General features: G+C 36.9%; 1 protein-coding gene across 1 annotated transcript; it reads right to left on the minus strand.

Moving 5' to 3' along the window:
* Positions 1-12135: 12135 nt before the first annotated feature.
* LOC112274584 (germin-like protein 3-7) lies at positions 12136-12816 on the minus strand. Its single transcript, XM_024504254.1, has 2 exons — positions 12706-12816; positions 12136-12471 (listed from the first exon to the last, which is right to left on the minus strand). The coding sequence occupies exons 1-2, from the start codon at positions 12814-12816 to the stop codon at positions 12136-12138; spliced, it is 447 nt and encodes a 148-aa protein (XP_024360022.1).
* Between the last annotated feature and the right edge of the window lie 355 nt (positions 12817-13171).

A 13171-nucleotide genomic window follows, 5' to 3' on the forward strand; every position in this document is an offset into this window, starting at 1 on the left:
TTTTTCCCCCATTATTCACTGTCTTATATTAATTATTTTGTAGCTTCATTTAGTTACTCTGATGCAAAAGTTGTAAGCTCACCCCTGTTAATTTTTTAGTTTTATTTATTTATTTATTTCGAAAATTATACACATCATAGTAGAATTTAATGACTATAAAAGGCAAGGTCAAATCATACACAAGCGTTTGTGAGCTCCTTTACAAACCCATTGTGTGATATATATATATATATATATATATGTATACATGTGATATTTCAAATAAGGTTGAATGGATTAGGAACAAGGGAGCATTCATTATTGAAAAGTTTAACACTTTTAATAATATTGAATTATGCTCATATTTTGTTTTCTAAACTTGATAGTAACGTGGTTTAAAAGGCTTTGATTCATTCCACAAAAATGGAGTGTGTATAATCATTTTTTAAGTACGATATTTTAAAATCACTGTAGTAGACTGTTTCATACCAATCGAAATTATGTATTCCTAATATAAGACTTTATTCTATTTTATTTTTTGTTTTAAATGAAATGAAAGCAACAAGATTCTAAAGCATACATAAATCTAGTCAGATTAGAGAATGTATGAATGTATATACGTATGTACGCACGTACATATTAAACATTTCATAGCCACCACAAATAAGTACATTCCTGTTTTTTGTAAAAAAATATTATTAGCATGAACACACCTTCCAAATTCATATCAAGGAAGAATTAGGTAATTGATTAAATTATTTGTTTGAAAGTACATATATATATATATATATATATATATTTATTTATTTATTTATTTATATTTGATTTCTGATTTAGTGACACGTTTTACATTATTGATATATTGTGCAGTGTAAATGTGGAGCGCCTCCACGTTCTACTACAAGTTGAACACATTTAAAAACTAAAATTACATATTGTACTTGGTTACCATGATATATAAATAAATAAATAAATATATATATATATATATATTCATAAGTACAAACACTTGGACACAAATTCAATTTATTTCATAGCAATTACCCAACACAGGAATCCACTGCATGCACTCGATTTTATACTTTTACTCAATTTTATTGTGTCTTTCAATATTGACACCAAAACATCTCTAACTTGATGAGGTCATGGAAACGTTCTTAAAAAATTATTTCATAAATTAAAGAAGTATGAATCCAATTTTTTAGCATTATGTTACAATTGTGATTTTATCTATACCTACTTTTGAGTCCGTGACTTCTATTTTTTGATCTATATATACATATACATATATATATATATATGAACTTTTATTTGCATGTTTTGATTTGCCTTCTTTGAGGATCAAAATCAAATACATTACTTCAATTTTAATCAATGTAAACAAGTATTGGCTATTCTATTGTCAGTCATGAGTTTATATAGCTTCCATTCTAAATTTACAGAAATTTTTTATCTGTTTATTATAAAGTATATATTAAAGTGAATGCAAATAAAAACTATTTGTAAAAATCGTTTTAAATTTATTCTTAGAGAATATTCAAGCTATTGAAGGGGTGAGGAGAATCTTTATGTGATGCTTATCATTTGTGGAGTACAAATGAATTCAAAATGATTCTCATTGCATTTGGCATCTTCATAAAAAAATACATCAAATTTTTTTATTTTTAAAAATTTTTTCACAAGAAAATTTGCAATATCAAATTATTTTAATACTTAGAAAAAATTATGTATTACATAATCGAGTAGAGGTGACTTAAAACAAGGTGGCATGACTAATTAAAGAGTGTCAAAATTTTAAGAAAGATTGCTTCATATTTGAGCTATAACACAAAATAAATCTATTATTATCCAAGAATGAAAAGAAGACAGTATACTGGGTGTATGTAAATTTAAGAAAAATGAATTATAAATTATAAATCAAAATATGAAACATAATAAAACGTAGTTCTAAAAAGCCAAATATAAATTTACAAATAAATATTAAAAATAATTAGTTTTGTACTTGTTTTCTTGCCATTTTTGTGTATTTCTAACGGTCATTAATAAAAGTTTTGAGATGGTATGCTCTTGCAAAGGTATTATCACTCTTGGCTTTTACATACTTTTGTAATAGTGAGGTGGTTATTAGTCTTAATTTGTAGTAGATGGAGCTTACACACAATTGTGATGGAATATGTATTCAGCTTGTGCCTGGTACTGAATAAATTGGAAACTCAAATGGCTCCCTACACCATAACATTTCAATAAACTTAAAGCTCTTAAGCTTGTCTAAATTCCCAAATATGATTTTGGGTGTGTATTTTGTTTTATTTTTTTGTTTTCCTCAAACCTCGAATTTCTAACTTTGCACTCCCCCATTGGTAATATTTTAGACACTTTCAACAATTGGTTGCCTATTAATGAGTTGCTCACAAAATCCAAGGCTATTATCCAATATTTATATTTGTACAAACATATGGAGAAGGAATAATTGAAGCAGAAAGATTAGAATGCAAACATAGGTACTTGTTTTCCAAAGTTGATCATACAAGAATATTATTTTCTTGTTTTTCTTTTTGATTTAGTAGATTATAATTAAACATGGATAAATGATGAGTATAAACATCTTATTATAAATAGAAATGTAAATAGATTATTATGGGTAGTAATTATTATTATTATTATTATTATTCATGACTATGATATAATTAATAATACAGAAACATAATAGATTTATGTAAACATTAAAATTAAAAATTTCAATAATTAACTTAAGATTGTATACAGAAATATATTAAATTTTATAATAAAAACCAAAATTGATTCTCTATTAGATAAAAAAGACATTTTACACTTCTTACATACATGATTCCAGCCATGAGTCATTGGTATATATTTTTATTACCTTGCATATATCATTTTATGTAATACCATATACCTATGTGTTAATAAAAGACTTATGTAAGAGAAGTACAACAAAATATTATATAAAAATAAAAAGAAGTACACTTATTTATGTGATGCAATGATTGTATCTTATTATTATTGGATACCAAAAGTGGTGCTTGCTAATTCTTTTTAAACTTAAGTGAACAACTTGTACCAATATTATTATAACTCATAGTTTTTTTTAAGTCAATTTACAAACAAATTAGTTTTACAAGGTGCATTCATTGTCTTGGCTCCTTTTTTTTATACATTAATTAGTAATTGTATTCACTATTTGAGTTGAGGAATGAAATGATTAAAACCATCAACTTTCTAAAATTTGATTACAATTAAATGCAAAAGTAAGTTGGATTCAAATTGTTTGTTTACTCAAAAAATTGTATGGTTTGAATGTAGAGTCAAAAGGAAATTAGTGCTCATTTGATTAATATGTGACAAAGAGATTGTTGTTAATACTTAGAAAGTCCACATAAGTAATAATATACCTTCTTAATGCCTTCTTTGGTTTTTTGTGATTCCAATAACATTCTTACATAGATTTTAGAAATATGATCAAAAACATAAAAATTTGGTACTAAGTTTATTCTATATTTACCAAGATGGTGACTAATTCAAGATAATGGCCATGCTTTGGGAACAAGCAATATATGTAAACATTTTATTTTTATTTATTTATTATTTACTTATTTTATCATCTAATGCTTTAAAAGATTCAATGTCATATAATTTCTTTTTAATAATGTTTTTTGCTAAAATTCTAGTAAACACAAAAAAATGTACTAATGTTTAAAGATAAACCATGGAGAAACACTTTAACTCACAAATTGATATAGATTGGCCTTACTTAATATATGAAAAAACAAGTAAAAAATAACATCAATCAGTATTTTTCTTTTAAAAGCACAGTTGTTTTTAGACAGTGAAATAGATTATGGATAGACAAAACAATTGTATTTTTTTACTGATGATACGTTGACATTACACCAACACAATAGAGTTTATCATAGGATATTGATTGATCACATGCCAAATAAGACTCTTTATGTAGATAGAGTGGTATCAAGGCTATGGACGTACACTTCTCGGTCACTTTTTTAACAGTTGCATTGGGTCCCCCATTTGTGACAAATAAGAAATAATCAATCACACAAACAGAAATTCCTCGCTCTTGGAAACAATGAATGGCTAATTAGCAAAAACAGGATCGGACGAAGCTGGAACACAAAATTAGGGTTTCACCAGTGTCGCCGCAATGCTTTGCAAGAATTGGCATTGCCATGAGATGCAAATTATCCCAAGAATTTGTGTGGGCTTTGCCAAATTGGGTTTGGTGCCCACAAGATAGATGAGCAGCAATCCACGCAGACATGCAGAGTCAGACTCAGACTCAGAGACGGAGTGGGGGCGAGCGCTGATCAGTGGACTGATCTTCTAATGTTGCTAGGGATAGTGAATCTGATGCGACAGTGAGAGGATCGACAGCTTCAGCTTGTGTTTGGAAGCCTTGTGCGTGCTCAGGCACGCTCAATGCACAGCAATGTTATGGATAGGGCATGTCTTGATTGCTTCCTTCCTACAGGAAACGAGGGCCAGTTTTCGGGAGGCTCAGGGGTTGTAGTAAGTCAGGCACAGAAGCTGAAGTGTGGTGTCGGTTCTTGTCTGATGCGTTTTCGATTTGCGCCTCATGTTGTTAATCCCTTTTATTTTATTATATTCTATCATATATATATATATATATATATATATATATATAAATATATACCATGTCTGCCTTTTTCTCTTGTTTTTGAGTAATTTTTCCTAGTTGGGTGCAAGTGCATTCAGTGGCTTACTGTCCAGGCTTCTGTGCGGCCACTTGGGTACTGTAGTAGGAACTGAGCTTTGAAGATCTTTGACCTTACCGTGTGAAGTACCTTAACTGTTTACGTGTGGCACTGTAGTCTGCGGTCTCTTTCAAAGTTCCTGAACTCCTTCAAAGCGAGGTTCATGTGTAGAACACACGCAAGGCTGTGTTTATCTCAAAAATCAGTTTGTTGATAGAATCTCGTGTGGTGTTTATGTATACAATAACTACTTCCATATTTAACTGAACGGATCAATACATCACCCAACGTGGAGGAGTTTCTCAAAAATCTCTCTGGTGTTTCTGATGCGTTGTAGATTGTGTTTGCTTTGTTTTCATTCTCTGTTCTTGTGCACACACACCATACAGGTGCATATGCCTCAAGGCAGGAAGCAAATTCACCAAAATTAGGTTAAGACAAGTTATGTTAAGACATGAATGTTGGAGTGTTGGGTCAAGGTCAAAGGTTCAACCAAAACGCCCGAACTCCATTTATGCACAAGGCATTCATGAATGCATTATGTCACTGATATGGATTAAGTTTAGACATGGATTAGAAAAGAAAAAGGAAAAAGAATAAAACGGATCAGTTCCTGACAAGTTAAGGCCATTAATGCCAGAAGAGACGAATCCTTCTGAGATGCGACGGATTTTCTAAAATGTGAGTACCACTCACTAGGGTGGTTAAAATCTTTGTCCCTTGATGGTGCTGCTTGTATGCACTCCAGGTGCAAGGCAAACGGTACTGACAGAATAATGTCAATTGTACCCAGTTCAACTGTATTTAGGGAACTATCCTTCCGCCTTTTACTGAGGAGTACTGAGCACCTGGTTTATGAAGGGGCAAAACAGCAGGCAGTGGATCGCCCTTCAACGGAAGGGCCTCTTTTACGCTAATTTGAACTCAGACCACAGTGTGCTCTTAGTGACAGCCTCAGCGATCGTCATGTTTCATCTTAAGAACATAGCGAAGTAAGTTTCGTAGCCCAGCTCGAAATCTGCACCGAAATTTGCAAGGTTCATTCTCCATTGGAGAGGTACCGCGAGCGCGACTTCTAACGTGGCGACATCATATCCTGAGGAGCCACTCAATGATCGCACCCGAAATTTGCCCAAATCGCACAACAACCTACGCTCCGTTAGCAGGCTTGCAGTCCTTGGCGATCTCAACAACCCAGAAACAAAATTATACATCATGAACTAGTTGATGGACGTCGTTAGCAGGCTCAGGTGCTCCCAACTTTGCATCAAATTGTGAACCTCCTTTTCTTAGAAGAACAACATAGCGATGATCGGTGTTTATATTTCGAAGCCTCAAAATCATATGAGAGGAGCTTACATGGATTTAGACGACATTGAATCTGTCGAATTTTGCAAGTCGAGCCTTAAACTCTGATTCTCTGGTCGCCACTGTATGCTGCAGCATTAATGGAAATTATTCATCGTCGAACATTTCCACAGCTATTCTTTCTCCACGATCTGGCGAGCCGCAATTGCGCAAGCCAGAGTATCTGCTCACGGAACGACTGCTTCGATTCGTACTATCTCCAGAGCCGTTGTGTTATACGATCCCGTCTGAAGCAGCTGTTACTTCGAAGCATAATTTAATAAAACTAGCGGAATTTAATATCTTTACCAGAAGAATTCAGTCGATATCCACACATGAAACGGAGGCACAAGGTAGAGGACGAAGTTTTAGAAAGATAGGGTTACAGATATGGCTTGAAGAAGAGGTTTGGCGCTTCAAATATATCAGTCTTATTTGAAGGATCTGCCTCGAAAACCCTAACGCTATGAACCATCCACCCTCCGCATGACGTTCAGTGCCCGAACTTTTCAGTGTTAACAGAAGTGAGGTGTATGGTGAGAAAAAGGTTAGTTGTGCGTAAGACATCCTGATTCTTCTATAAGAACATGAATAGGAACATATGTATTCATCTATAAGCACAACCATATCGTTCATATGAACGATCCGCTCTAGTTCCGCCATCTATAAGCACAACCTCGTTAGACTCACAACGGCTCCAAAGTTAAAGATTCTTGCTGGCCAATGCTGAATTGGAAAACAAAGACCTGACAGATAGTTTGCGAAGTCGAGAGCGCAGACTTGTAACAACCCGCTGTGAAGTAAGAGATTTGCACTTATTGCTGAAGTTTACAAGGGGTCGAGACCAAAGACCAGAATTGAACAAGATCTGTCCCCATCTCGAACGCAACCGCGCAAGGACATCGACATGGACTGTAGCATGAAAGAGCTAAATGATCATGGTTTTAGCTCCACAACTTCGCTTGCTGTGAACTCCATCGGGTTTGTGACCCCACTTGAACGGATCGTTCAATGTCTGCAGTAGTGGCAGGGGCATTGAAGGCGCCACATCCAGTCTACTTTTATTCTAAAGCTTTTTCCGTCATGCACCCAAAAATGCCAGTGCATCATTTAGAAACCAGAACGCGGTTCCTCACTTGTCTATTCACTCTACCACATACAATAGAGGATCCATTCTTCCACAGCCTGACCAGTGTTGAAGCAGCTCTCACTTAGAAAGAACTTCTCATTCAGATCTTGGATGCAGGGTGATTGTCATTTGAGCGTAACGCTGATCTTCCGCCTGTATCCCAACTACCAACAAATGGTAATCATTCCAGAATCACGTAAAAAATGATGCTCACTGCAACTGTATCGAAAAAACAAATGCATTTGTAAGAACGCTTGATAGCTGTAGTCCTTCACCTTTTCAGGTATGGGTACGAGGCGTGAAGGCTGCTTAATCAGCAATTGTTCAGGGCACCCAATGTTTCTGAAAGATCGCAGCGTGTTTTCTGCGGAAGAAGTGACACTAGTGCGGATTCTCTGTGGACATAGTAAATCACGCGTGAGTTTCCACTCGGATCGTTTGTTTCAGAAGGTTGACGTAAATGCTCCTCTTCCATATATAGGCATTAGAATCTTTGACCTAAACTACTTTCACATCTTTTCGTGAACCCTTGAATCTTTGAGATGGGGTGGGGATATTATCGTATCTGCTAACTCCGCTTGAAATGCGCCTGGCGTTAATCCTTCACTTCATCAGATTCCAAGTCGATTCGTAAAAAGTTTCCCTAAATAGGCCGTAATTAGAGCAATTATCGTTAGTGACAGCACATTTCTCGGTCGGGATTCCAAGGCCAAGTTACCTGGAGTGACAGTGGAGGTGGCACGCGTAGAAGAAGCACAAGTGTCGGAGTTACGAGGCAGATTAAACATGGCCTGGATTCCGTGGTGCCTTCGCTTTGTCTTATCCGTGTTTATCTCCAACCTTAACTCCTCTTGTTTGCCAGGACACTCGCTTGCGTCGTGTTTCTGTGGAAGCAGGCTGCAATTTTCTCTTGCTTGTCACTCAGCCAGAGCTCTATCTGCGCATACGCGGTACTGGGTATATTTTTCTCTTTGCCGTGCTCGTTCTTTCTGCCCTCCTGATTGCTTTGCTTCAAATTTGGTTTCCTCAAGTGCACAATTTGTTTTGCAATTGGAAGTTTGCCAATGCAAAGCACTGGTTGGTTTTTCAGTGGAATATAGGAGGGACGTGTGGACAGGGTAATGTTGGCAGGCATCACTAGATGACTCATTCATCAGCATAAGGGATAATAAAGCTCTTATGTAGTAGGTTTCAGGCGCAATCGATGCTTTGATACTGCTGTCGGAATAAACTTATATTGTAGTCCTCAAGTGTCCGTTTCGTCCCTCAGCGTGGTAATGTGGTGCATGATTTACTGTCATCCAGTTAGTGAATCAGTTCCAGTTGACTTAAGCTGAGCTGGTACTCATGGGATTACGAGCAATGACGATACATGTGTTTCAGAACATTAATCTTGACATGTGATGCAACATTGAGGTCGAAAGGGAGCATGTAGATAAGGCAGCTAGTTGTAGGATTCTGTGGCTTACTACAGTTGCGGTTATAACTCATCGGCATTGTCATCTACTGCATCTAATCTCTCTCTCCCTTCTTAAGTACATGATACAGTGAATCTTAAACACAGTAAGATAAATCCAGCGAACACATGATGGTCTCTCATTCGCCATATTGACACGTTACTGGTTCTAAAGCTTTTAAGTAAGCTCAATTTGACTCGGAAGGTCAGTGTCTACGAAATACATATAAAAATACTTTTGGATTTGTAATTACATTTTTGGCGAATCTTTCTACTCTAGTTACGGAAATCCGTATCTAGAGCAGAAATACAAGGTCCACCTTCTGCTGCAGACATACCATGAATTTCACTGATGGTCAGTCTGACTCAATAGTGGCAGCACATTCTGATGGTGAAGATTTTTTTACACAACTTGGAGAGATGAAATGTAATATTTGAAATCTATTCTAAATGGAGCACGAACAGCTAAGCTAGGAAGTTTGCCTTGGTTGAAATCTTGTCCCACCAGATTCTAATTCGTCTAAAACAGAGACTTCCGAGTGTATTGTCTAGGTAGAACGAGCTATCCGAGAATTTGTCGTGTTAATTTTATGGATGTAAGCCGAAATACGCACTCATTGGTTCTTAGGGCTTCAGTTAGCTGGACCAAGTTCTTATTTTGCATTGGTGTTAAGTACTGGTACGTCCTTGTTAGTCATCTCGCCTGCAGAACAAGTAAGAAGGAAGCCAATCTATCAAATTAATTAATCTATCAGATTAGTTCTAGTAAATTAAAATATTAAGGTTTGTGTATTGGAATTCTGTAGTGGCAAGGAATTTAAGTGCAGAACAGTGTTGTCATATGAAAAAAATCACGGATAAAGCACTCAAGAATCGAAGTCCCTGTTTTTTTGAGTACTCTTTCTTTATTCCATATTTTCAGTTTGTGTCCAAAAAGGTGATACATTGCCGTTGTTGCATGTGACTATGGTTGGTTGGATATGTATGAACGGGCTCCAGGGCAAGTCACAAGTCTTAGAACAGAAATGTAGCTAGACTAAGAAAACAATGGGTGGAGACCTGAGAAGGAATGCTAGCAATTGCTCTAGGGCTGTACCGAGAGTTCGAGGACATTCTTTTGCAACACATATATACAGGAGAGGCAATCTTCTTCTTTTGACCACATTGTTTGCGGATTATTACGTTTATGTTGCTCCTCCTACCTCTTTTTAGCGAGGACTTACGGTTTTTCTGAAGAGATAATGTAAACTTTAGGGGTACATGTAACTGCTTTGGGCATACGCAATCAATTTTGTGGATCGAGAATGTGTTACTACTTCTAACTGATTAGATGTCAGGTGAACAATCATTTATCACCGTAGATGACATTTATTATTGAATATTGTCTTTAATATTTCAAGAGTCCTCACACGGTTAAGGGTAGAGAGTGTTGTCGAGCTTTGAAGGTGTTTCACCCAGAAGATTCAAAAAGTTACCGCTTGATCAGATGTTCTAGATCAACAGTGTTAAGTGGTATTTCACAAATGTTAATTGGGTTTGAGCTTCCCTCTGATTGTAGTACATTAAAGCTTTCCAGGCTACTGATGCTTCTAACAAATTGTTTGATTTAAACTTTCAATATTTTTGTTTGCAGCAGCTGGTTCTTCAAGCAGATGGCAATTAATCTTACCTTTTGTCACCGGAGAGAAATTAAAGTGTACTTGTAAGGCCAGCACATTCTTATTGATATAGTATCTGCAGCTGCAAATCGGACTACGGGATTTAAGAAGATTTACGTCTTTGATGAGAGAGGTTCGTGTAGTTTCAACTCCTAACATTATCCACTTTGTAATGAATCAACTAAAAGCTGCAGCATGAAGTTAATATATGCGCTGAAATGTGACATGTTTCGGGCTAACGTCGTTCAATGGCTGTTTGAGGTCATGCATCTGCAGGCAGTTGCCATTACCAGTTCTGAGCTGGATGAAAACATAGTTGAATCGAAGCAAATGGTCCAACATCTGAAGAAACCAATAATAATCAAATTTAAATACTGAATGTTTACAAAAAAATAAAAATAAAAAGATTCTTTTAAAAACAAAATTATATCAATTTTTCTAAAATAATTATAATAATTTAACAAACTAAACTATCTACTACTAATATCACATTATAAATCAATAAATTACTCTTCCCTCTTTAGGATTGATACAAAAGAAATTACTCCAATTAAAATAATAAAAGAGTAAAAATTCTACAATTGATCTTTGGATCCCAACTCACTCCTTTTTTTGATTATTGCAATAACATATCCTTACAAGTAAATACTTTGACTCACTCAAAAACTTGCTTTCGAATCCTCCATGTTTGTTCGAATATTTAACCCAAGTCAGCAAATCAATGCAACACCTAACTGATACATTAAATATCATCTCCCACCACAGAGGTTGAATTTGCCACATGAGTCATCTTCATTAGCAGTTTGCATGCTGGTAATAATACTATCTCTTGTCAATCTGAAAGATTGCATAGTGAGGCACAGCTTGCATTCAATGGACTGATTAAAACATAGCTCTATGTTAAATGGATGCACATCAACATAGAGCTATCTGTTGATCCATTGGATCAAAGTTTAAAATACAATGAGATGTGCTGTAAAAGGTAGGAGAGCTGTGTCAAAATCCAATGCGAGCAAACACATGCACCTGAATTTGTATAACAGTGACATTCACTGATCCATGGAAGTCGATGACACCCAATGACAGTAACATCCACCTCATTCATATGTGATGACATACATTTTTTTTTTTTTTAATGAAAAAAGGAAACGAAAAAACAAACGAAGAAGAAGGATAATGCAATGCATGCATGAAGCTTTACAGCGTCGCTGTGCTAGCAGTGACAGCTTTTTATTGATCACCATGTTAAGCAAAATGCAGCGCAGCAACATCGCAGCAAGTCGATGCCCAAAGTAGAGAGATGCAAGAAAGATCGCGGTCGATGAATTGAACCCATGACTTGGGAACAAGTTGATGAACCAACATCAGTCCACAAGCTTGGATGCAATCCACCGAGGGTCCAGAAAAAACCCAACGACCTGCAGCGACGAAATGAGCTCGGAAACAGGCGTGAACTACAATCGCACTGCAAGGCACGACTGCACGAGGTGCTTTAGATTTGCAATGCATCTAGGTGTTGCCGAACTTGGCCTTGAACTGAGCCTTGAGAGCGACTTGACTGTCTTCTCATTGATCCCGAACCCCTTGTCGAGCACGACGTTGCCAATGTCGGAGCTGCCGAACAAGTCATTCGAAGACCAGGATTCTCGCTGTTGAACGAGGCGATTACCTCTGCCTGGCCCTTGCCAACGTTCAAGGAGAAGTGAAGAAGTCCGTGGGGGAGGATTGCGGCATGGCACTCTTCCAGAACTCCATCGTAAAGTCTATTGTCAGTCGCCACAAATCCGATGTGTATGGACCCCTTGACGACGTAAATCATCTCCGTCGAGCGCGGTGTGTGTGCAGGTTGATCAGTCCTCCCTCGTCGTAGATGATCCGTGCCATGGCTAGGCCCATGGTGTGAAGAGCGGGCCACTGTCCAACCGTGCCAAACGAGACCGAAACTCCCAATGGGTCCTTCTTCGGATTCCCTGTCTCGGCCAATCCCTGGAATAAGAAATTGGCGTTTGTCACAGTGGCAGGGTCCTGGCATGGCGAGTATGGTGATCCGACGCAGTAGTCCAGCAGAGGATCTGGGTCCGCGGCCATGACTGTAGGCACCAAAGCAATGACCACGACAACGGCGAGCTGGATCAGATGGCTAGACTTGATCTACGCCATGGTTGCCATCACTTGCAAAGCGAGAGCGTGCTGATAAGATCAGCGATGGAGTGAGACGATGATGATGATCAGGTGAAGGTCGAGAAGCAAACGAATTGCTGGCATTGAAGTGAGAGAGGTTGCAAGACCCCTTTTTAAGTGGAGTTGGGTAGCGTTGCTATGGCTCAATGCCATGCTAAGCGTGATGGAATCCCATCTCATCACTTCACAATGCATTCATTCTGCCATTTTCTTCTCCATTAGAATCCGAATTCGACGTCCGCTACTTCGCAGGAGGCGCGCTATCATCGCGTCGAGCTCCACGAGCTCGCTCATCATCGAATGATTCCGACACATCGATCCCGCATGTCGCAAAAAGCCTGGCCTGCATAACCACCTTCTCTTTTATTTATTTGTTTGTTTATTTGTTTTCTAAGCGTCGCCTTCCCATGTGTGTTTTTCTTCTCTTTTCAACTTTTTTAGCGTTGCTTCTTGAATATTGTGGAGTAATCCAAAACAATATTGATTTGAATCTACATATGTCGTGGCATCTTTCAATAAAAAAAAATAATATTAAAAAGTTGAAAGTTTAACTTTGCCACTTCTCAACGTGGCTTAAAGGAATATTTATTTTTTTGTGTTTTTATTTTTTACAGATTGCTCATTTAAAATCAAATGTGTCTGGTATTCATAGCATTAATGATGTTTATTA

This window comes from Physcomitrium patens, chromosome 21, assembly GCF_059467195.1.
Source record: "Physcomitrium patens ecotype Gransden chromosome 21, ASM5946719v1, whole genome shotgun sequence".
Taxonomy (NCBI): domain Eukaryota; kingdom Viridiplantae; phylum Streptophyta; class Bryopsida; order Funariales; family Funariaceae; genus Physcomitrium; species Physcomitrium patens.

Coding starts and splice junctions, on each gene's coding strand:
- LOC112274584 (XM_024504254.1), bottom strand. CDS start 12,816: ATGTGTCGGAATCATTCGATGATGAGCGAGCTCGTGGAGCTCGACGCG. Junction 12,472..12,705: donor TTCTAATGGAGAAGAAAATG/GCAGAATGAATG, acceptor ACCATGGCGTAG/ATCAAGTCTAGCCATCTGAT.